Source organism: Hippopotamus amphibius, chromosome 6 (assembly GCF_030028045.1).
Source record: "Hippopotamus amphibius kiboko isolate mHipAmp2 chromosome 6, mHipAmp2.hap2, whole genome shotgun sequence".
NCBI classification, from domain to species: Eukaryota; Metazoa; Chordata; class Mammalia; order Artiodactyla; family Hippopotamidae; genus Hippopotamus; species Hippopotamus amphibius.
In genome coordinates, this window is record NC_080191.1 from 70200238 (window position 1) to 70223762 (window position 23525).

At 33.8% G+C, this 23525-nt stretch overlaps 1 protein-coding gene across 7 annotated transcripts in view; it reads right to left on the minus strand.

Annotated features, from left to right (window-relative positions):
* The window catches only part of IBTK (inhibitor of Bruton tyrosine kinase), a 99016-nt gene that overhangs the window by 62778 nt on the left and 12713 nt on the right, over positions 1 to 23525 (minus strand). For 5 of the 7 annotated variants that reach the window (XM_057738054.1, XM_057738052.1, XM_057738048.1 and 2 more), the window contains 14 exons: positions 21244 to 21340; positions 20004 to 20128; positions 16735 to 16845; positions 15250 to 15420; positions 13690 to 13807; positions 13420 to 13600; positions 11342 to 11465; positions 9268 to 9445; positions 6008 to 6185; positions 4223 to 4822; positions 1912 to 1998; positions 985 to 1067; positions 868 to 905; positions 324 to 420 (listed from right to left, as the gene is read on the minus strand). In XM_057738054.1, coding sequence (XP_057594037.1) covers positions 324 to 420; positions 868 to 905; positions 985 to 1067; positions 1912 to 1998; positions 4223 to 4822; positions 6008 to 6185; positions 9268 to 9445; positions 11342 to 11465; positions 13420 to 13600; positions 13690 to 13807; positions 15250 to 15420; positions 16735 to 16845; positions 20004 to 20128; positions 21244 to 21340 — 2188 coding nt within the window. The remainder of the gene's footprint in view (positions 1 to 323; positions 421 to 867; positions 906 to 984; positions 1068 to 1911; positions 1999 to 4222; positions 4823 to 6007; positions 6186 to 9267; positions 9446 to 11341; positions 11466 to 13419; positions 13601 to 13689; positions 13808 to 15249; positions 15421 to 16734; positions 16846 to 20003; positions 20129 to 21243; positions 21341 to 23525) is intronic. The other 2 variants (XM_057738053.1, XM_057738051.1) reach the window with 1 other exon arrangement.

Consider the following 23525-nt stretch of genomic DNA (forward strand, 5'->3'; position numbering starts at 1 on the left):
AAAAAAGAACTTTTGTAAACTATCTGTCAAAACTATACTTCCTTCTGTCAATTCCTCATCTTAATCATAGAAGCAGCTGGGTATGAAAATGTTAAATGCAGTGCTCAAATATTATTAATAATTCTTATAGAGTTCATTTTCACATAGGTAATGAAAATTTTCTTTTCCATCCTTTTACTACTAATAATCATCCCTATTGCTTCTTTTAAATTTAAGCCTCTGTTGATGGCTTATTTCAATGCTAGTAGAAATTAAGATTCATGTGATTTTATCATTTTTAACTATATCTTATATATCTGAAATATCTTAACTCTTATTAATACCTTTTATCACCACAGCTTCATCAGTATAGAGGTAGTCCAAAATAACTTGCAGTATGTCAGAATGTATTGGCATTTCCAGAGCTGCACAACTGGAGGCCTAAATAAAATAAAATAGAGTAAAATAATTAATTTTAAACTATAAAATACTACTACAATCTGATTGAGGTTATTGGTATGAAAACCTTTTAACAGGAACCACATCAAATGCAAAAGAATATAACAATTACAAAACTCAAAGCTAAAATGAGATATATTTAATTTTAAATGCCTTGTAACATGAAAAAGATGAAGAAAGACTGAGAAAAAAAGAAACAAATTGGTATTCCAAATACAAGTCCAAATAATAATGGGGAATTTATTTAAGTAACTTTTTTGCAACGATTTTCATTTTGGAATGTCGCTATTTTCCAGCAGGCTTAAGCATAAGTAAAGTTAAAACACAAAGGGAAAACTGAGTTACAATATTTTTAATTTCTTTAGTATATAATTTCCAAAAAATATAAAATATAATTACCAGCCTATGTGGTTTCTACTTAAATCTTACCTCAATCCATGAGCTACTCAGCATACTACGAAAATATTCTGAAAGAAAAAAAATCCAGTAAGAACAGTGAAACGATTCCAAAACCAATAAATCAGCAACTAACAAAAGTGTACCTACCAAGTCTAGCACAAAGAACGCATTTATGACAAGGAAATTCCTTTCCATCCACTGATTTCATAGTCACATCACATAAAAATGAACTGAGAAAATAAAAGTTTAATTGAAGCAAGAACAATTTCTTTACATATTTAGCAAATAAGAAATAAGAAAATCCATTATAGGATTTGTTTTAACTTTTGATTTTCTCCTAATTAAAGGTGGCAGAGAATAAACAACTTGAGGGTATACATATAAAGTACTTCATCTCCTTCCACTTTAGGGAAGATAATAAGGCCTTAAAATAAATACAATATTTGTAAAGGGAACTAAATACAGATAAATACTCAAAAAAGTCTTGCTTTCAATTTTCCTTTTTCAATACAGGCCCGGTGGTAATAAGATGACAGTAAGTGATATCACAGTCAAAGGTCTTTAATTCACTTATCTGTACAACCTATTCTGTGCTAAGTACAGTCAAGATACCTTCAGATTTTTTCTCCAAGACTTTTCACCTACAAAGTACAAATACCTAAAAACAAAAACTTTTAATAATCAACTATTTAGAACAGTGCAACTATTATGGGAAAAATTTATACTAAAGGAAATAATCTTCAAAACGATGAGGCATAATTATTTTGGTTTTCAGGTTAACATCATTACCTACTTATTAAAAAAATACAAAATTCAGGCCAAAAAAATTTAATTTCTTTCTTCATTAGAAAGTAATCAGAAAAAAATGAACTGTATCAAAGCCTTACTGAGCAGTTAATATTTTATCCATTTGTCTCAACAGCTCTCCAACCTTTCCAGAAACAACGAAAACTAATAAAGCTAAGAGGGTATCCACATACACATTTGCTTCATATATGAGTAAAATGAGCTCTATTTCCACACTTAGGTCCAAAAATCTAGAGATGAGAAGATTATATTCATTTCTTAACTTACCATTTTTTCTGATTTAGCTTTGGTTTACTACCAGTTTTCTTGGCAATGACAATGATTTCTTCATTTTCAAATCTAACTCCATCTAACCTATCAAGGATAAAAACTAACAATTGGTGAACATATTCCCCTACCAAAATGAACAACAACGAAAATCCAACAAATGAGCCCACATCTTAACATAATTATATAATCTGTATCACCTAGAAAACTATCTCAACAAACCCCCACTCCGTGATAAAGAAATATCATTCATTCTATTTCAATTTTACTTAATATTCAAAGTATATTAAACATCATTACTGCATAAAGCCCCTTTGTTTTCAATTAGAAAACATGCTATACTCTCCCCTCCCTTGTTCCTGTCCTACAACTAAGGTTATACTGCCACAAGCAACATACAGGGGTAAGTTAAAAATTAGCTGCACTCTGGCTGTAGAATTTATTTTAATTAACTTTTAGAAAAAACAAATACATCATTTTTCAACATAATCTCCTTGCTTTTCAATACACTTTGTCCATCTGTTAACAAGCTTTCGTATTCCCTCATTAAAAAATGTTTTAGATGGTACTGATGAACCCAGTGGCAGGGCAAGAATAAGGATGCAGATACAGAGAATGGACTGGCAGACACAGGGTTGTGCGGGCAGGGACAAAGGGGAAGCTGGGATGAAGTGAGAGAGTAGCATAGACATATATACACTACCAACTGTAAAAGAGATAGCTAGTGGGAAGCTGCTGTATAACAAAGGGAGATCAACTCGATGATGCGTGATGCCTTAGAGGGCCAGGACAGGGAGGGTGGGAGGGAGTCGCAGGAGGGAGGGGATATGGGGATCCATGTATAAAGACAGTTGATTCACTCTGGTGTACCTCAAAAGCTGGTACAAAAGTGTAAAGTAATTATATTCCAATAAAAAGCTTAAAAAAAATTTTTTTTAATGTTTTAGGCTGAGCTGCGAGCCACGAATGCATCGCTGTCTTCACTTCTTCATCGGAAGTGAATCTTCATCCTTATAGGGCTGCTTTCAGGGGACCAAACAGGTGAAAGTCCGAAGAAGCAAGATCAGGACTATAGAGAGGGTGCTTTAACACCTCAAAACGAAGTTTTTGCAGAATGTCAACAGTGGGGACAGAAGCGTGTGGACGTGCATTGTCATGCAAGATCACAACGCCCCTGGATAGCAGTCCTCTGCGTTTAATCCAAAGTTTAGGCTTCAGCACAAACTTTTCAAAACCTAAGTCTGTCATGGATTATTTCACAGGCAGAGCCATGGCTGATTTGCAAATGATTTGCCACATAACCCACTGTCACTTGTCTATTCAACAGAATCATTTCACGTGTACGCTCAATATTGTCATCAGCCATGGATGGGCGTCCGGCTCCTTCTTGATGGCTAAAACCTGTGGGACCTTCCTTGAACTTCTCTTTCCATTCATACACACTTCTTCACAACAAAGCACTTTCTCCATACTGCCCACAAAGTCTCTGATAAATAATGGTATCAGGTACCCCCTCAGACCACAAAAAATGAACCACTGCATGCTGCTCTTCTTTCGTGCAAATCACAAGTGGGGCATCCATTTTTGCTCACGCCACAGTTACAAGTGAACTGATGTAACACGTTCACACCTGCACAGCAGTGACTGGGGAGACAGTAGCCTTGAACGCAAAGCACTGATGAGACAGTGCAGCCAACAGAAGTTTTAATATAACTGGAATGCGGATAATTTTTGACTTATCCTCGTAAATACTTTAAAAACAGAATTCCAAAAAATCTGGTTTATAAGATGACAAATATTGTATTAGGCACTTTATACATACCATATGACCAACAATATTAGGTCAATATTATCCCTCCCATTTTATATGGAGGGGGTCACGTATAGGTCTTTCTAACTCCAAAGACAGGACTCTTTCCAGAATACCACAAAGCCTGCCACTCCAGATCCCTGTTATACAAACACCACTGAGAGTTCAAACACACTAACAACTGTCCTATCCTTTAATGTTTTAATCCAGGGAATCCCAGAGATAGCTTTCACAGAAAACGAAGAAATAGGTGCATAAAAAGAAAGAAACAGATCCAAAAAAGAAAGGGATGGTGGAGTGAAAAGGAGAGGGAGAGTGAGGCAAAGAGAAAAGAGAAGGAAGATGAAGAGAGAATGGGGGAGGGGAGGGGAGGAGAGAAGCAGGACCAAGAATAGAAGCCACAGCAGAAGCAGCAGCAAATCAAAGCAAAAAGAAAAAGAAAAAAATTCTAAAAGGAGGACACAATGAGGTACATGAACAAATATGAAGGAGGAGTCATACCTACTACTCAAATTACTAAAACCAAATTTCTTTGCAGCATTTTGCAACATTTTTACAGGATCATCTTCCCCAACACTTTTTACTTTTTTGGAAGACTTGTTTTTGCTTTTCTGCTTTTCACTAATTGTATGAGCTTGATTACTTTTGTAAACTTCAAATGCTGACTTCTGATTATCTTCATGGGAATTCACTTTATTCAAATGGCAATTCGGAGTGCCCCGATATTCTTCTGGTTTTTTGTTTAAATTTATTCTTGGTTTGAAGCCATGAGTTAAAAAGTCACAAGTATCTGTGTATATAAATTGCAAAAGGTATTCAAACAAGTCAGGATGAACCTTCTCTACCACAAAGAGATGGCACCCTGCAGAATCTTCATCTTTCCGGTAAACATCTGTAAAGTCTAAAGTAGTACCACCTGAAAGAAACAATTTCTGGAAAAAGTCAGAACGCACTGCCAAAATATATTTATGTGCAGGGAAGATTCTATTGCCAACTTGAAATGTCACATCATGGATGTTGTCCATTTCATCCGTTTCCCTCAACAATTTGCCAAACTCTTCAAAAAAGGATGATGAGGATACAGCTGGAATTTCATAGAGGCTAGAAATTAAATAAAAATTAATTTTACTTTCCAGAAAATGAAAAACAAACAAAAGCATCCCTAGCCAATTCTCCTTTTAAAGTATAATTTCTTTTTATTAAACTTAGAAAATTTTAAATTTGGCATTTCCAATAATATAAGAATATAGCTCAGTCTTAGATACTACACCACCCTTTAAATATTTTCTGTTCCTTTATGTATTTTTTCCCTAAACTGACAAACATTAAGTTTTCCTTTGAAAGCAGTGTTTTCTATTTCCATAAAGAAAACACCAGAATATAAATTTGAATGACTGTTCACAGAAATTTTTTAAATGATTAAAAGTATTACTAAAAACATTCAAAAAGAGTAAAGTACAGTTTTCGACCTTTTTCTTTTATATCCTTTGATTTCACAAGTGGAAAAAAAACATATACAGAAAAACGAGCAAATACGTCAGATCCTAGCATAGGTTAGAAACTCAAGGAAGTAAAGAAAAATACACACAGAGACACACATCAGTCTACAACTCTGGTTCTTTCAGTACTGTAAGCATGCAATCATACCTTCCCAATCTACATTTTGCCCTCCTAGGAAGGGTGACCAACCCCCCTGGTCTGCCTGGGACTGAGGGGCTTCCCAGGAGAGGAGACTTTCAGTGCTAAGTATGGGACTGACCCGCAAACCAGGAGGAATGACAACCCGGTCTCTAGGACTTTTTCCCTCTTTAATAAGACCCTTGATATTTATCTTAACCTGTCATCTCTGTACTAATGTGACAGACAATATGCAATGAGATTCACAATGCCCTCCAGATGACTCTATGCTACCTCTTCTTTTGTTACTTCTCATTGTATTATATGGTCAGAAATTTTTGTAAGCTATGTAACAAATATTTATATTTCTCAGAATCTGAGAACCTAAAGTACTAAACATATGAATAAATTCTGTGTATATGTACATATGATCTTCAATATTTTCAATAAATATCAGTTTACAAACTAAAAGGAGCATTCATCATTTCCAATATAACAAATTCCATCTTTGAGTTAAACCTGATAACATGATTATATCAATATGTCTGAAGTCTGTACAAGACTTGTCAATAAGCTCTTCAATTACATTTGTCCCAGGAGCTACTGAAAACAAAAGAAAACTCAGTGACTGTTACTTCTGAAAATGAAATTTAATATATAGAAATGTACCTTGTTTTAGGATCTGACTGCAAGATTGCAAAGTTGCATCCACTTGGATCTGTGCTGACACTAACAGCTCTATGGGCAAAAGTAAGTTTCTCAAGTCGAATTCTTTCATATACACTATTTATATCAGAGACACAAGACACATCTGGTGAGGAATTATGAAGGTTTGATAAAATCTCTGCTAAAAAGAAAAAAATAAACTTTCATTAATCAAGGCTCTATTGAAACCGTTAAAATGATTTAGGAGTAAGAGGAACAGAAAAACAATTAGGAGAATATGGAAATATCTTTGTATTAAGTCCTTTTGAAGAACTACATCTTCTCTCTCTTCAACATAATTTACACCCTATATATTGGTTGTCTTATAAAGGAAATTTTGGTGGGTCAATTCTCAATTATTCAAGATTTTATCCTCCACACGGCAATTAAAGCTGTCTAAAAGGCAAATACAATGTTATACTACCTTTTAAAATTCCTCAGCTTCCATTAAAAATTTTATTTGCTTCCTCCCTTCTTCTCTCCCTTCCTTGCATTTACTCAGCAAATATCTTAGTGACCACACTGTGCTACTGTGATATAGTGCTTTTCAGTGTAGCCCTAAAACACAGTAGTGAACAAGACAGGCATGTCCCTACCACCTTGGAGTACACAATCTAGCAGAGAAGGCAGACATTAAACAAATGATGTTATCATTACAAGTCAGATCAAGGATATGAAAGAAAAATATGAACGTGCACGCAAAGAAATGATTCAGACTGTAGTATGAAAAATGCTTACAGTAAATAAAAATAAAGACAAAGAGATCATTTAGGAAACGAAGAGTCCAGAAAAAGATGAACACTATAGACTGAGGTTGTAGCAATGAAACTAGAGAAAGTGGAGATTTCAAAAATATTCAAGATGGAAGTGACAAAACTTGGTAACTAATGGGATGTAGAGGGTGACGGAATATGGGGTATGAAAGATAACCATTTACTCAGAAACACTGAAAAGCAGATGCATGGGCATGAGATCATGAATTTAGTTAGACCACTAAATATGACAAGACACAGCTAAGGATTTCCGACACTTACAAATCGAACCTGCATTCTGGTTACTCTCTCAAATTCACTCTTATTTCAGCCTCACAGGACTTTACTAATCTTCCCGATACTCAGTTATTCTAATTTCTATGCTCTTAAAAAACTTATTATGTGCACATTAGTATTTGTCTCCATGAAGTATAAACATACATGTCTATTGCCCCTACAAACTCATGAGTGTCTGAGAACAGGGGCCCATCATATATATTTTTGTATCATTAAAACGTAGCCCTATATTCGGCACATAGTAAATACACCTTAAATGTTTACAGACCTGTGTAATCTATAAAGAAATAAAATACGACAAATCAATAAACTATCTAAAAATCATTTCTTTGTGGCTTTACAATTTTGAAGAATATGTTTATAATTTCCTAAGTAATTATAAATGCTGTTTATATATTTTTTATATATTTTTTAACATATAATAACTGATTTATTCAATCAATAGATGACATAATGAGGGACTACTATGTGCCAGGACATACACTGAATTCTAAGAAATACAGAGGAACCTTGGATTCTACTATAAGGATATAAGGACCTTATATCACGGTCCTTGCCATCTTACAATCTGATAGGAGATCAGCATTATAAAAATTAATCACAAAAGATAAATACATAAAAACAAGTAAAAATAAGTTACATGATGAAAATACAAAGAGAAAAAGTAAGACAGGGTTACTAAGTTTAGATTAAGGAATCAGTGAAAACATCTCTGATGAAGCATAAATTAAGCTGAGATGTGAAAAATTAGGAAAGACCCTGGGACTAATCACAGCCAGACAAGACTGGATACCTGAATGTCAGTGTGTCTGCAGAGTGGTAAGTGAGAGGGAGAGAACTCAAGAGGAGTTCAGAGACGCAGACAAGGGTCAGAGCAGGACCCTTGTAGGCCATGTTCAGGAAGTGAGGAAACCATCAAAGAGTTTTTAAACACAGGAATATTAGGATCAGATCTTAAAAGCTCACTTTGGTAACAGAATTAAGAGCGGAAATAAACTTATTTTTTGCAGTCGACCATGTGATGTGATTTGGGCTAGGCTGGGAGCAATGAGATGTAAAGAGGTAAATTAATTCTAGTTTTTCTGGAAGGGGAAAAAAAAATCAACAGATTACTAATTATGAATGAAAGAAAAAAGCTAACCTAAGTTAAAAAACAATGTTAAGGGCCTCCTAGGTGGCACAGTGGTTAAGAATCCACCTGCCAATGCAGAGGACAAAGGATCTTCCAGGAAGATCCCACATGCCGTGGAGCAACTAAGCTCATGCACCACAACTACTGAACCCACGTGCTGCAACTACTGAAGCCCATGCGCCTAGAGCCCATGCTCTGCAACAAGAGAAGCCACGGCAATGAGGAGCCCACACACCACAATGAAGAGTAGCCCCTACTCACTGCAACTAAAGAAAGCCCTCAAATAGCAAAAAAGACCCAACACAGCCAATAAAATAAATTTATAAAAAAACAAAAACAATTACTTAAAAAAAAACAATGTTAAGTAATCCACAAGTTTGTAAATTTGTAATCAGATAATTAAGAATGAACTATACAATGTAATGAATAACTTCCATTTTCAATGGTAGCATGATAATTAAAGCTCTCCTTTATATTCATCAAGGAATGAACAAAACTTGTCTCCAATTATTCAGCAATTGTTTAATAAAACAACCTGTACTTTTTAAAATTCTCAATGAATATAAAAACCTTATTCTTCCTCTAAGTCCTAAGATACCTTATAAAAGTTTAATTTTATATATTCAAATATGTAAGAAAACAAAAACAAAAACACCCATAGCGTAAGCCACTCAATTCTCAATTTCGGGAGAGAGAAAAAAAGGAGCTTGGAAGACGGTTTAAATCCATCTGGGAAGTTTTTTCTTTTAAACTTTATATATCCCTGCCCCTAGAGCCAAGGCTAGAGATTAGCAATAGTGTGCCTCTGTGACTGATGGGAATGTACCATGACTTCAGGGCATACTGACAAATAAAAGGTTGAAAACTCCAGATTTAAGTGGATTCGATTCCCTTTGTTTACCTGCACACAAACCAAAATCAAAAGAAGAGATACAGGAGTAAAACCTAATAACACTTGTCAGTTAAACCTAATGATAAATACTTATAAAATTAAATGTTAGCTAAAAGGTACTTTCACATGCCATTCGCATATATGAACTAACCTTTCTTTTCAGAACTCTTTCTTTTTTCTTCAAACCATTTCCCTCTAAATCCCTCTCCATCTCTTGTGACAAAAAGAATTTCATTTCTACTTAAAGCAATATCGGAAATGAAGACTTGGCGTGGATAGGCCCATCGACACTGCTTCAGAGAACTGCTGACTGATCTCCAGCAAAATACCTAAGATAAAACCAAATTACAGTGGAATGGAACGCAATATAGCAATTGAACAATCAAAAAATGAAATCAAGAGATTACCTCTAAAAATAAAAGCTCTGATTAGTATGCTCAGTGTTCATTCTTTCATAGTAAAGGATAAATACTGTAAGTCAAGATGGTGTGTCTTTCAGAAAATATATCAAGCAAACATGAAGCATTAAAAATGCTTCAAAGACACACCTCTTAAGAAGTAATTTTCAGTTATTACTTGTTGGGGGCAAACAGATACAATGCTAAAGAACAACAAAAATCTTACTGCTAGAACTTGGATGTCACACTTGATGCAGTATTTATAAGAATGTAAACCACCCTATGAAAGTCCAAACTTTACTCTCAAGGGGAAAAAAAAAGAGATGTCTGCATAATTCCAGTAAAACAAAGTCTTAGAGACAGAAAAATCATCATAGAATTCAATGGTTTCCACCTGGTTCTGCAAACAGCGTTTTCTGAGAAATGGCTCAGGGGCTGCTGTTCAGGGATGGAAAATGATGAGAGGCAGGGTGCTGGGCTTCCCAATCCTGCTCTATCCAGAACAGCAACCCTTTCAACTGCTTTACAGATTGGTATTCCAAGTACGATTTCATTTGAAAAATTAATACTGTTGATCTTTAAAAGCACAATTCCCTCATAATTAAAAAACCTAAAGCACAGAATGGTATCTGCCAAGTTCATTCAAAAGTTATGCACACAAAAAATAGACTATATTGATTTATTGATTCCATCAGAGCTTGGTTGTCATTTTTACAGGAAAGTAATTAATTTTATAGGAAGTAAATATCCTACAAACAAACTAGATCCCTATTAATGTAAATGAAATACATCCCAAAGTCAAATGTTTTTATATTCAACTTTTTAAATGTAATTCCATGCTTCTGTTTCCTTCTTTTAGGACAAGTTAGACCTCCAATTCTTAAATACATTCCCTCAAATAAAATGTCAACCACAGTAGATTTATGCCTGTAACGTACCAGTAGGTGGAGCTTTATGATTAATTCTTCAATTTTTAAAATGTCAATTTTTATAGCACTTTATAAAACCTCAGGAAACACTGTATGTTTTTATTTTATAAACAAGAAGTAGAAAGCAATGTGTGTTTTTCCAGTCATGGTGTAAAATTTTTTCAGTGCTTCTACTGCATAATACATATTTTTTAACTGACAATTTTATTAGAGAAAAATTTAGAAATTTATTTACTTAAATGAAAAGAGGTAAGAGTCTCTTTTTTTTTTTTTTTTTTTTGGCTGCGCCACATGGCATATAAAATCTTAGTTCCCCAACCAGGGACCTAACCCGTGCCCCTTGAACTGGGAGTATGGAGTTTAAATCCCTGGACCAACAGGGAAGTCCCAGAGATTCTTTACGTAGTGATCTAGAAATACATTATCTTTTCTATATGATAGTTATAATGTCTGCATATATATATTATGTGAACATTTGTTTAAAACCAAATTTGAGAGAAAATTTCCAATTACATATTTTTAATACTGCCAGCTTAGCATTTTACTAAGAGTAGTTATATATCTCATATTTATGTAATTCAATATCATTTTTCAGTACTCAGTGTATATATCAAATAACCTATCAAAATCCCTTACTTCCATTTTAAGCACAATAAACGAAATTTTAAACTAGTTTAATAATGCAGTACTATGCAACATTTGCTAAATGCCATCATATTTTCTTTGAAATACCAGCTCCAAACTATCAATAATTAATACTGGACGTCAAAAATAAGTAGAGAAACAAAAGTAAATAGGAATCGTCACTATCACAGCAAAACAGTTTTACATTTCCAGGTCCCCTACAGCTATCAACCAAGAACAAGATTTATGTGCTTTTGCATAAATATATACTCACCCTTCCAGCTCCATCCATTGCAAGAATGCAAATTTTTTGACCCCCATTTTCTTTCAAATGTTCAGGATCAACTTTGTATTCCATATGTCCCCCAGATACAAGAACTTTTTTCAAGTTTAGTTGTCTGGGTGAAAACAAAAATTTCTAGATTAACACGTTCTCTAAAATATACAATCAATTTTAAAGAAATTACTATTCAAACAATAATTTAGGGTGATTACTGTGAAAAGCGAAATAAGATGATTTGGGCTTTGCTATCCTTAGTCCCTCCTTTGATGAGTTTCCCTACACAATGATCAGTTCTTTTTATGGCAAGTCCTTCCCTCCCAAAAGTCTCTACCTACACAGATGCATACATTAAACATCTAAAACCCCACTTGCTCATGTACACATTCTCTCTAGATTAAATAACTGATAAGGCTAAAAGCTCCTAAATATATCTGCATTGTAACAGGAAAAATTTAAACCTCAAAACAAAACAGAAATCCTTAATTACAAATATGGACAACTTTAAGTAGATGCAGCGACCATAAAAATCATTAGTATTGCTAATTTAATAACTCATCCACTAGCCAAATCATTATACATTTCATATATCTACACATGATGTGCATATAACATTGTGTGAAACCTGCCTGCTACTACTCCAATCATTGTCCTCCCTTTCAGATATTTTGCCCCCTTTTTAAAATGTTTTTATTTTCAAAATTACTATGTTGTAACAAACTGTAACAAAAGAATTTTCTTAGTGAAAACTTGATTGTAATTTATATTCATGTAATTTAATATTATCAGGGCAAGTCTTACAAATGTAAAGTAAAAACAAAACCTAACATTCCACAAATCATCTCTTGCTGAGAAAGAAACCTACATAGTCAGTTCTAAGAAACATGTATGTTTACATTTTCATGTTTTTATAACTGAAATATGACCTACAATTGATAACCTTAAAATTGTTACACACAGAAGATAAGTTGTGTATATTGATGGCTGACCTCTGCTCATGAGCTAATCTCCCGGCTGGTATCTGTTCATGAGGTTACCATCTCGTTGATATTAGCAAAAGCACATTCTGTTGCATGAAATTTTCAATTCAAACCCCTGATTACTTTAAAAGTTGGGTGGCTACTCTCTAGAATTCCTACACACTCCTACTTCCACTAACTGAGCTATTGTATCTGTTTAAAGACCCATTTCTCTACTTGTATTTATTACTATAGTAATAATATAATGAAATATTATGTAAACAAATGAAATATTAGTCTGAAAATAACTTTCTATAAAAGCTGAATACTTTAAAATGACACAATATGAAAAGCAAAGAAATTGCTACCAAAAGATATGGATTAACTATATAAAATACTGAAAATGTATGAAGAATATAGGATTCCGCCCTTAACTTACTTCACAATTGTTTTTAAGCACCAGCTCCTTAAATCATTCAAAATGAAATAACTGGTAGCACACTGTAAGTATGCTTTATGCACAAAAGACACAGAACTCCAGCTGTATACCCATCTACACTTAAACCTTTGTCTTATAATTCCCTGCTTTAACTGACTTTTTGATTAGACAGCCAACTGCTTGTTTACTGCATGTTACCAAAACACACTATCAGATAACAACTGGCTACACAAATACAAGAAAATATACCAGTTAGGTATAAATACTTGAACTGAGGAGAGGGTCCACAGAATATGATTATTTTTTTAAAATAAGTGTATAGTATACAAAAGGCTACACATGAACCAATGATGATAGTCACAAACCAAGAATTATGATTAATCTACTTCTGTGCACCTGAAGCATAAAAAAGGGAAACTTATAGGTCATATTTAACCATATGTTATCATAATTCAGAAATATTGTATTACAACCTACAAAGAACTTGTACATATATTCACTGGATGTTTGCCAAAAGACTAAGATTATCAAAGGCAAAAACTCCTGATGTTCCCACCATTCACTTTTCTCCATTTGACATTTCAGAGAACAGCATAAAATATCTGATACTCAGATATTTGCTAGAAGAGTTGAATTATTATTCAAGTATGTTTCTTTCACAGAAATACACATACTTAGAAGCCATCTTCTTGCACTGATAGTCTGCAAGTAAGTAAATATCTCCCTTTGTGGTAACACAGACAGTAGCCCCATCACCAGCAGCAACCAAAGATAAAGCGACATCCTTATGATGAAGGGCAGAGACTTGACGAGGAGTAGTTACACACTTTTCTCCATTGGGATCTAGTAAATGACCTAAAAAATTACACAAACAAAGAAATCACAAAATATCCATCTTAAGAATACAATTTATTTTTCAGATACTGTCATCATGTATTTCTTACCCAGCTGTCCACCATTTAGTCCCATAGTGTAAACAGCTTCTCTAGTCCACAGCACGGTATGAAACCTGCCTGCTGCTACTCCAATGATTGTCCTTCCTTTCAGATATTTTGCCTGCATCTATTCAAAAGACAAATAAGACTTCAGTTTATGTACCTATGAACTAACAGAATTTTGCACAAGATCCAAAAGACCAGGGTAGCAAATATCTGGCATACTTGCTGCCAGTACCTCCCTCAAGTGCTAACGGCAGTCATCACTAATAGATCTCAGCACTAAAACTGAGATCCCAACTCTTCTCAGAACACAAGACATCTTGATGCAGCCACCTTAAGTTAGCAGTTTTAACAGGTAAAAAACTGACATAGTATATATAAAAACCAAATCATTAAATTTTTATTAACAAGCCATATGCAAAACAGGCGTTCTCATTAGAAAATATGGTACTTTTAAACTTGACACATGCAGAGTTTCTCAACAGTGACACTACTGACAGTCTGAACTAGAAGATTCTTTGTTGCAGGGGACTGTGCTGTGCATCGTAGGAGGTTTAGCAGCATCCCTGGATGCTGCCCACTAGATGTCGGTAGCACTACTCCCACCCCTACACCCAGCTGTGACAACTAAAAATGTTTCTAGACATTGCCAAATGGCTCCAGGGTTACAAAACTGCCCCCACTTAAGAATACTGGATATGTCCATATCAACCCAGAGCTCCAAGGTAGCTACACATTGAGAATAAAAATGGGACTAAAATCTACCATTCTTAAAAAGTCTGCCAAATGATTAAATATCTACAAATTCCACAGCTTGTGAGGGAAAATGGATCTTCTAAAAAGTACCACAGATAAAAAACTACCTCTAATTGTTTTGGAGTAATTCCTGTTGATTCAATAGCCATCCAGGATCAAAAAGCATTGGATTTTAAACCATATCAATAAAAAATGTGTATCTTATGATCATTTTAAATCCAGAAGATTAAACCACTGAAGAAATTTAACACACGAAATGCAAAATTTTATGATTTGAAAACACATTTGTTATATGTGATGATTCTAGTAACATATTAATTTAAAGCACCAGTCCTGTCCTGTGTGCTAGGTCTCTGATGCTGAGGAAAGGCCACCCTCTGGTGGTGGTTATACAAATGGGAAGGGGAAAAGAGAACAAAGAACAGTGGCTTTTAGACCTATGTTCCCTCACATAAACTTGCCAGGTATGATTTCTGCGCAGAGACAGAGTTACCACAAAGTCAATAAGCTTAAGTTCCCGGGTGTCTCAATGCATGGCCCATTTTTTACTTATAAAATTTGTATTTTTTCTTAAGGAGGGCCTCAAAATCATTTAAGTTTCAAACTCAAAATATCTGGATCCCCCATGCTTATGAATATTTACAAGTTGATTCTAAGGCAATTTGCTGCCTAATTTCCCAAGTGCTTTCTTTCTCACTCCAAACAAATGTTAACTTGTACAACACTACACTCTGTCAGTACCTTTCATCTTTCTGTCCATATAGGTTTTATAGCAACGGTCACCTTATTGTTTAAAAAAGAGAAGTTTACCTGTCTGGGTATATTACAACTGAAAGGTGGAGGAATGATTCCTAACTGATGAAAAATATTTAGACCAAATGTATAAACACATCCATCTTCAGTTAATACAACAGTATGATCCTTAGCAGCTGCCACTTGAGAACAATTATGACCACTAAGTCCTTCCACAAGCCTAGGAACCTAAAAAATAAAATTAATTTTAGTATACTACATTAACCATTTATATAAATACAGATAGAATCTGATGATACCACATCCCAAATGACATGACTGCTTTACAGCTGTATCTATCATAGGCAAACTCTAAAATTCAGCAAGGGAGAGATGAGTTTAATAGGATATAGACAATGCTTTATAAGTAAAATATAAAATCCCAGTAAGACATTTCAATAAAACAATTTTATTCAATAAGTGATTTCTGAGCCCTTATCACATATCATACACCAACTGCAAGTTTGTTTGGTTTGAATAAAGGGAGCTCTTCAGCCAAAGTATTCATTAGTGTAGCAAAGAAATAAATAAAAATACAAGAATCAATGCAGCCCTTCAATGAATAACCAAACATATAATATCATATTCCTTTAAAGTCATCTGTTCTGGGTTCAAATCTTAATTCTGCCATTTACCAGCTGTTTGATCTCAAACAAATCTCAACTTCTCTCATTTTCTTCATCTGAACACAAAATAATAATAGTATTAGATAATAAAAAGATCAGTATAAGGAGTAAATAAGTTGGTAAGTACAAAATACAACAGTCTCTGGCTCAGAGTAAGCTATTCATAAATGAGTGCTATTATTACTGTCATTGTGTATAAAATGAGAATAAGGCCTATAACCTTACAGGGCTGTTGTAAGGCTTAAATCAAGGTAATGATACTGCATGGAAAGCATGAACAATGCCTAGAATATAACATACCCTCAAAAAATGTGACTACCATAGCTCGCTCTCATTTTTAAAGATCTCTTAATCAATGAGTATGCCAGTACTCCTCCAAAAAACCTTACCTTAAAAATAACCTAGTGAGATATTTTCCTGAATGTAATGATTATTAGGTTTCTTCCAATTAGCACTAAGTTTCAATAGCATAAGATTTTGTGATGATACAATGAAAATATTAGCTCAATTTTTAGACCACAAATACCTTAATGAGAAGCTAAAAACGAATAAGAACCTGGACTACTACAGGAAAAGGGTTTTACAATTAGTCTGACTTTTTAAATTTCAACTATGGAATTATTTTTAAAGCTTATTTATATACTCTAACTCAACATTTGCTATAAGATATAATTTTACTTTGATGTTTAGAATTTTGCATAATATCTAAATCCTTATTTTGAACATAATATACCAGGAAAGTAACTGATCTTCTAAAATCCATTATCAGTCAGGATATTATTTTCTCCTCATAGTTGGTTAAAAAATTTTTTTAGTTAACTGAAGCTTCCAGTTCATAAAATTGTACCAAAGTTACCTAAACTGTATAATAACTTACCAAGCATGTCTGTTCATCTCCATGGCCTAATCGTCCTCCAGGACCATGACCACAAGTATAAACCTGCCCTTTCTGAGACAGAAACACTGAGTGAAATTTACAAAGCACCACCTACAGGAAAACAAGAGAATATTACTAAACTTCTGTGAATAAAACATCCTTTATTTTATAAAAAAGGAATAACAAAATATTACTAATTGTTTAAGCTAGATAATGGGTACATTAAGATTCATTATACTATTCTCTTTACTTTGTACACGTTTAAAGTTTTTTGTAATGAAAATTTTAAATATATGGTGGTCTATTTTCAAACTATGTCTAAAAACAGTTACATTCAGGGAAAAAAATTTAGAAGGAATTAAGCATATGTTACACAGAAGAGACTAAACAAAGGAAAATGCAAGTCTTAAGTATTCAACTACAAAAAGCAGTAGCCAGTTTCTTCCCAATTTCATAAAACTTCAAACAGCAAGAATTGAACAGAGTACAACTATGAAGCATAAAGATTACCAAATAGTTATATATTACTACAGAAAATAGTGGAGATGCCTTAAGAGTATTTTTTCAACATCACCTATAAACGGAGTGGGGGGTAAACAGTATGTCCTTTTTATATCTATGACTTTATCTAATATATCTTTAACATAATTACATGGCTTTAAATAATTTTACTCTGATTTTCAAGCTTTTCTCTTTTCCCCACTTCCTTTCTTATCTACCTTCTTCCCAGAACCCTCCTTGTCCTCTGACGAACAGTTCCATTTTCACACATTCTTACCATAAAATAAGGTTACTAAAAGAGCTGAACTGCATCAGCAGAAGGCAGTAATAGGAAACCTACATGGAACCATGCAGTTTTATTTAAACATGCATGCACTTACATACTTAACCGGCAGGCCACACTTTGCTATTTTTCAATATATCAGTATACTCATCTTACCTTAATACTACTAAAAATCCTTTTTTCTTATTTTTAAAAATAATTTGCATTTTTCTTATGCCAGCCATAAATATTTCTAACTTAGGATATTAAAAAAAAGATTAAGAAATAAAAAGTCCTAGAATTATTTTCTAGAAAGTCAGGGTCCTTTGAAAAAATAAGAAAATTATAAGCTGAATTGCAAGCTCTATTTACACATATCCTTAAACCACTTGGCAAGTTCTGTAAATACATGTGCCTATGGTAATGGAAAAAGTCATTTTCTTATTTAGCTGTACTACCAATACTTGAAAAGTCTAAAAATAAAACCCAAATTTGTATTCATATTTGTAATTCAAAGTTGAAATCTGCAAGCGAAAAATTATTTTCCGAAACCAGAAGTAATATATTTTGTTCAATTCTATATTCAATATTAGAATGCCATTCTATAATTTCTGACTTCTGTCAAACAACTAATACAAGAGTGTAAGACTTCCAACTTTAAAACCTCTAAATTTTTTAAAGAGGAAACTGATCATGGATTTTCATCTTAATTCTCAGAAATATATTATGCTAATAATAATAGGGCTCTCTATACAACAGGTGCTCAGTAAATATTCTCATTAACTTACTTCTATTTCTCTTACTGAAATTTACACTGCTTTCCTTCCTCTCAAACTTATCCATAGTGCTTGTGTTTCAAATCTCATTTTGTGGTTTAAAAAAAAAAAATCGCTTGCATCCTTAATTTCTTCACAAAATACTCTCACTTTCCTGCCTTAACCGAAAAGCAGTTTTCTCTTTGGATATGGTGTTTCATCCTTAACCCTACCAAGTGGAATAAGCTCAATTCTTCCATCACACATATACCTTAGGATCAGAAGGCACCATCAGCCCACTTCCTAACGCCACCAATATTCCTTCACTTTTGTGTAAAAGTCTCTGCTCCTGAAAATTCTAACCTCATGAAATCTGACTACCATGTACTGTCAGAAAGGAAAGGTATCTTTCTAAGTGTCTCAACTCTGATCAATCATTAGTGGCTGCTGATGGGTGAATTCTGAGGACCTGATCAAGTTCAGTTTAAAACAGAGAGGGGAGGGAAGAGGGAGAGGGGAGGGAGGGAGGAAGGGAGAACAAGAGTATGCTGTGATTGATAAGCGATGTCTACCAAAAGATCTGCACTAGGTGAGGAAGAGCTGCCAGCCTTGCTCTAACAGCCTTCCTCACATTTACTAGAGACTCTGACCCCAGGCTTATGACTCTGGTCCAGCCCAGGTCCTTTCAATATCCTAAGTTCCCTCGAGGTCTATGTAGACTGCCAGCCAGAATCCTAGCTTTCAGTACACCATTCTACTCTCTACTTCTCTAGTCACTCATCATTCCCATGTGGGCTCCTGTTCCTGGCCTCTCAAATTTTAATATTCTCTTGAGTTTAACTCTTCTATTTTATTTTTTTTAAGTTGCTAATTGTAATACATTAACTACTGACTTTGGGCGTGAAAAACAGTGTTCTACGGAACATATAATTTATCACCCAAATATCTGGGGGAATAAAAAGGGGAATGACACTAATGATTACATCAGGAAAAAAATCACATAGAGATGAATTCAAAAGACATACTCCTAGGTATAATTTTCAGAATTCAGAAAATGAGATTTATAGCTTTAGAAATTAAGTAGAGACTGTTCAGGAGTGGCAAATAATTTTGCACTTCAGACAGTTAAATTTAAAAACTTTGAAAGAGTACAACTGAAATGAAGCTCAAGAGGAAGAAAGGCTGAGGCTAGAGATATAAATTACACACACACACACACACACACAGTTACAGAGAAAGAGTATGTCAACAGTAGCAAAATCCACTAAAGTGGATGATATCATCCACAATAATGATATAAGGCCAAAGACCAAACTTTACAATTATCTATTAAAATTTTACAATTACTTATATTTAAGAACTCAGATTCACTTACCTAAAACTAATAACAAATTTCATTTGAGTATCAACAACAAATTCACTTGAGAAACAATCTGAAGAACTCTATTTACACAGAAACAAAAGCTAGAAAATCAACAGAAACTCTATCTTTTAAAAATTAACATCTGTATAATGCCTTCTAATTTCTAACACTCGTTACACAAACATCTCATAGTTTTATGATATCTTACGGTCTAAATATGATTAAGACTAAAAATCTAAAAAGAATTAGTAAAGTTCTATCGATTAACTTCTTCATTCAAATATTACTGTACCTTCAACAAAGTTAACATAATCCAAATGAAAAGAAGCTATCAAATACAAAAGCTTTTTTTAATCTCTAAAAATACTCAGATTATACTTGAATATACCTGCTTGATATAAACCCCACTCCTGGAGAACAGATCCACCAACTCTGGATGATGTTTGCTATTCTGGCTTCCATGACCCAGGGTGAAATTTGTATTATCTCCCCAAGTGTAGACATCTGTAGGATCTAAAATGAAAATTAGTTTTTATACTCTTTTACATTTTAAGCAAGTATCAGTGTAGTTTAATTATAGATATACTCCACTAATTAGCTGACCTCAAACATGACTTCACAAAAACTAATTTAACTACTGTATTTACAAAGATACTACCAACACTCTCTTTTAAATTACAAATCTATTAATTTATTATATAACTCTAGGAAAAGAAATCAGAAAATCCAATCAATTCAGCACAGGCCTGTCCCAATGTAAGCAATCTAACATTTGACCCTTGTTTCTTTAGCGGTTAAAATTTAACTGCCAAGTGAGTAAAATACCACCTGCCATATCCACTTAGTTTCCATGAAAATAATACATATAATTATATAAATGTAAAATGTTATTAAAACATTTATATATAAAGGTTCTAAATGAAGCAAACATGATATTACTTCCTATTTCTACAGAAACATCTTTCAATAGTTCGCTCTTGATAGGTGCAAAATCACACTAGGGACTGGGCCAATATCCATTAAACTGAGATAAAACTTAATCACAGCTAATTATGATATAAATCTTTATTTTTATTTTGGAAGGCTTATACAGTTCTTGAATGGAATTATAACTGTAACTTGCAATACAGTGTCCAAGATAGAAATAAAAATGAAGAGTGTGTCCTTCCTTAGCCTGCTCCCTAGTTAAAATGCAAATTAACTAGTGCCCTCATTTAAATCTCTTCTTCTCAATTTCCATTACCAAAGCTCACAGAGCAAAAACACTGAAGAGATAAGTGCAATTAGAAGGAACATGTGGGTGGAAGAATCACTTCCTTTTCCCTTCTACTTCAAATGCTGTTACTTTCTGAATGCACATCAATGACTTTACAGTAGTTACAATTCTAGCTGCCTTTTTAGACTGTGTTTTTACTCTTAAACACATAAATGTACACTGTAACTGAAAAATGTAAAATAAACCAAACTGTCCTAAAAGAAAACCAAAGTTATCAACCAACACATACCAGAGTAAAAGTTCTTTGCAGATATCCACACACAAATTTTCTCAAGTATTTTTATAACAATAAGATTTCATTTAGATTTTCTAGGCTGTAACTTAAGGGAATATTTTTGTGGAATTTTCTTACCAGTATTTTTAAATACTACATGAGCTGGTCTATCCTTCATTACAAGATCCAAAGCTGACAAGCCTTCTTTATCTTGAATATACAGACTAACACCGTGCTAAAAGAAAAAAGGAAAAAATATGTGTGTGTATATATAAATTTATATGCATTTATTTAATCATTTACACCTATAATCAGTAATTTATTTTTATTTATCAAAAAGTCTGATGATCAAATCATAAATACATTAAAAATAAACATTTAATAAAATGATCTCCCATGCTCATACACATTTATTTCTCAGATAAAAGAAAACTAAGAGAAACTGAATATCCAATTCTTGGGGGAATAAAGAAGAACCAGAAAATGTGAAGAAATAACATTTAAAATCAAACTGAAAAAAAAAAATCAAAATGAACAAGATATGGAAGTTTTGAATGATAAGGCAAGTCAGTTACTCAGAAGGCCCTAACTCTGGGTCTGGGTCTGGGTCTGAGTCTGGGTCTGGGTCTGGGTCTATGTGTGTGTATACACACACACGCACACTTTTTGTAATATTTAGAGAACCAAACTCCACATTCAGATAAGGGTTGTAAAGATTTTTACACAATGGCAAACAATACTTTTTACTTTTTATATACATACTTTTTAGGACTTACTGTATATAATATGATCACCTATGCTCCACCTTTTTGCCCTGAATTCTATTACATCTATTACTGACATGAAGACGATTATCTTCTTTTATTTCTGTTTGTGTAATATATATTTTTATATTTTTCCACTTAAAATTTTCTACTTAAATTTTTAGAGCTTTGTCTCTTATTGTTAGATTGTATCTAAAAAAAAATCTGAGAATGCACATGTGTGTTTTAAGAATGACTTTATCTAAAAAGTTTTTTTCTCCAGAGTTCAAACACGAAATGGAAATTTTCTGTCCCATTTATTTAAGGCAGCTAGCACACCCTATCCCTAGCACCATTCTTACTGTCTTTGAAAATATAATGGGAGAAGGGGAGAAAGAAAGCAATGCTCAATTCATAATTACTACTACAAATAGTTTTTTAAATACAAAACGTACTCCTTTTCAAAAATAACTTTTAATATTTGCTGATAGTTTGATAAGACATTCAACAATTATTTTAACTTGTGTGAGTGATCACTGCTCATCCACACACAGTTCACCTGGGTAGTTACAGGTTGAGATGAACCATGAAGTTTTTAAACTCTAACGATAACATGTTGGAATACTCTGTTTGGGTTACTTAAGAAATAGAATCTCCTCTTACCTCATAACAATGGATTTTAGTAAACAAAAATCAAGATGGTTCCAGTGGGTTATAACACCTATTTCACAAGGATTGTCAATGAGCAAAAGTTACTCATTAGTGAGCTAACAAATAGAACAAAATTCAGAAGTGATCTAAGATCTTAATAAATTTAAAAGTGTATGTTGTGGGCTTCCTAGGTGGAGCAGTGGTTAAGAAACTGCCTGCCAATGCAGGGCACACGGGTTCGAGCCCTGCTCCAGGAAAGGTCCCACATGCCTCAGAGCAACTAAGCCCGTGCACCACAACTACTGAGCCTGTGCTTTAGAGCCCATGAGAAACAACTACTGAGCCCATGTGCTACAACTACTGAAGCCCATGCGCCTAGAGCCCGCACTCCACAACAAGAGAAGCCACTGCAGTGAGGGGCCCGCGCACCACAACGAAGAGTAGCCCCCACTCACCGCAACTAAAGAAAGCCCGCGCACAGCGAAAAAGACCCAACACAGCCAATTAAATAAATAAATAAATAAATAAATAAAAAAGTGTATGTTGCCTACTACCTTCAAAGTTAGGTATAACAAATCCATGTGGGAAAACCTGAGCTTCTCTTGTATAATAGAGTAAGGGTAGATTCCAGAGCAGAGTGTTCCAAGCTACGAATCTGACAAATAGGATCCCAGAAACTTAGATCCCTGGAGTTTACTTTACCAGTTTTATAAATGTGTCCTAAACTTTATATATATATATATATATATATATATATATACATACACCAACTGGACCCTAGTAAGACTACATACATTTGCATCATCCTAAGTAGCCCCAACTGCATAAAGGAGTAGGAACACTTTTTTCCCTTTAGAGCTCCTTAGATATGGTGGTCTCTGACACTTTCGAATACGCTCACCTTAATCTCTATAAGTAGTAGGATCAGTGTGTAGTCTATCCCATCTATTTAAAGATCTATCCCATTTATTTAAAGATCAACTCTTTACATATCCCCAAAACAGAAGCTAAATTTGTTAGCTTGTT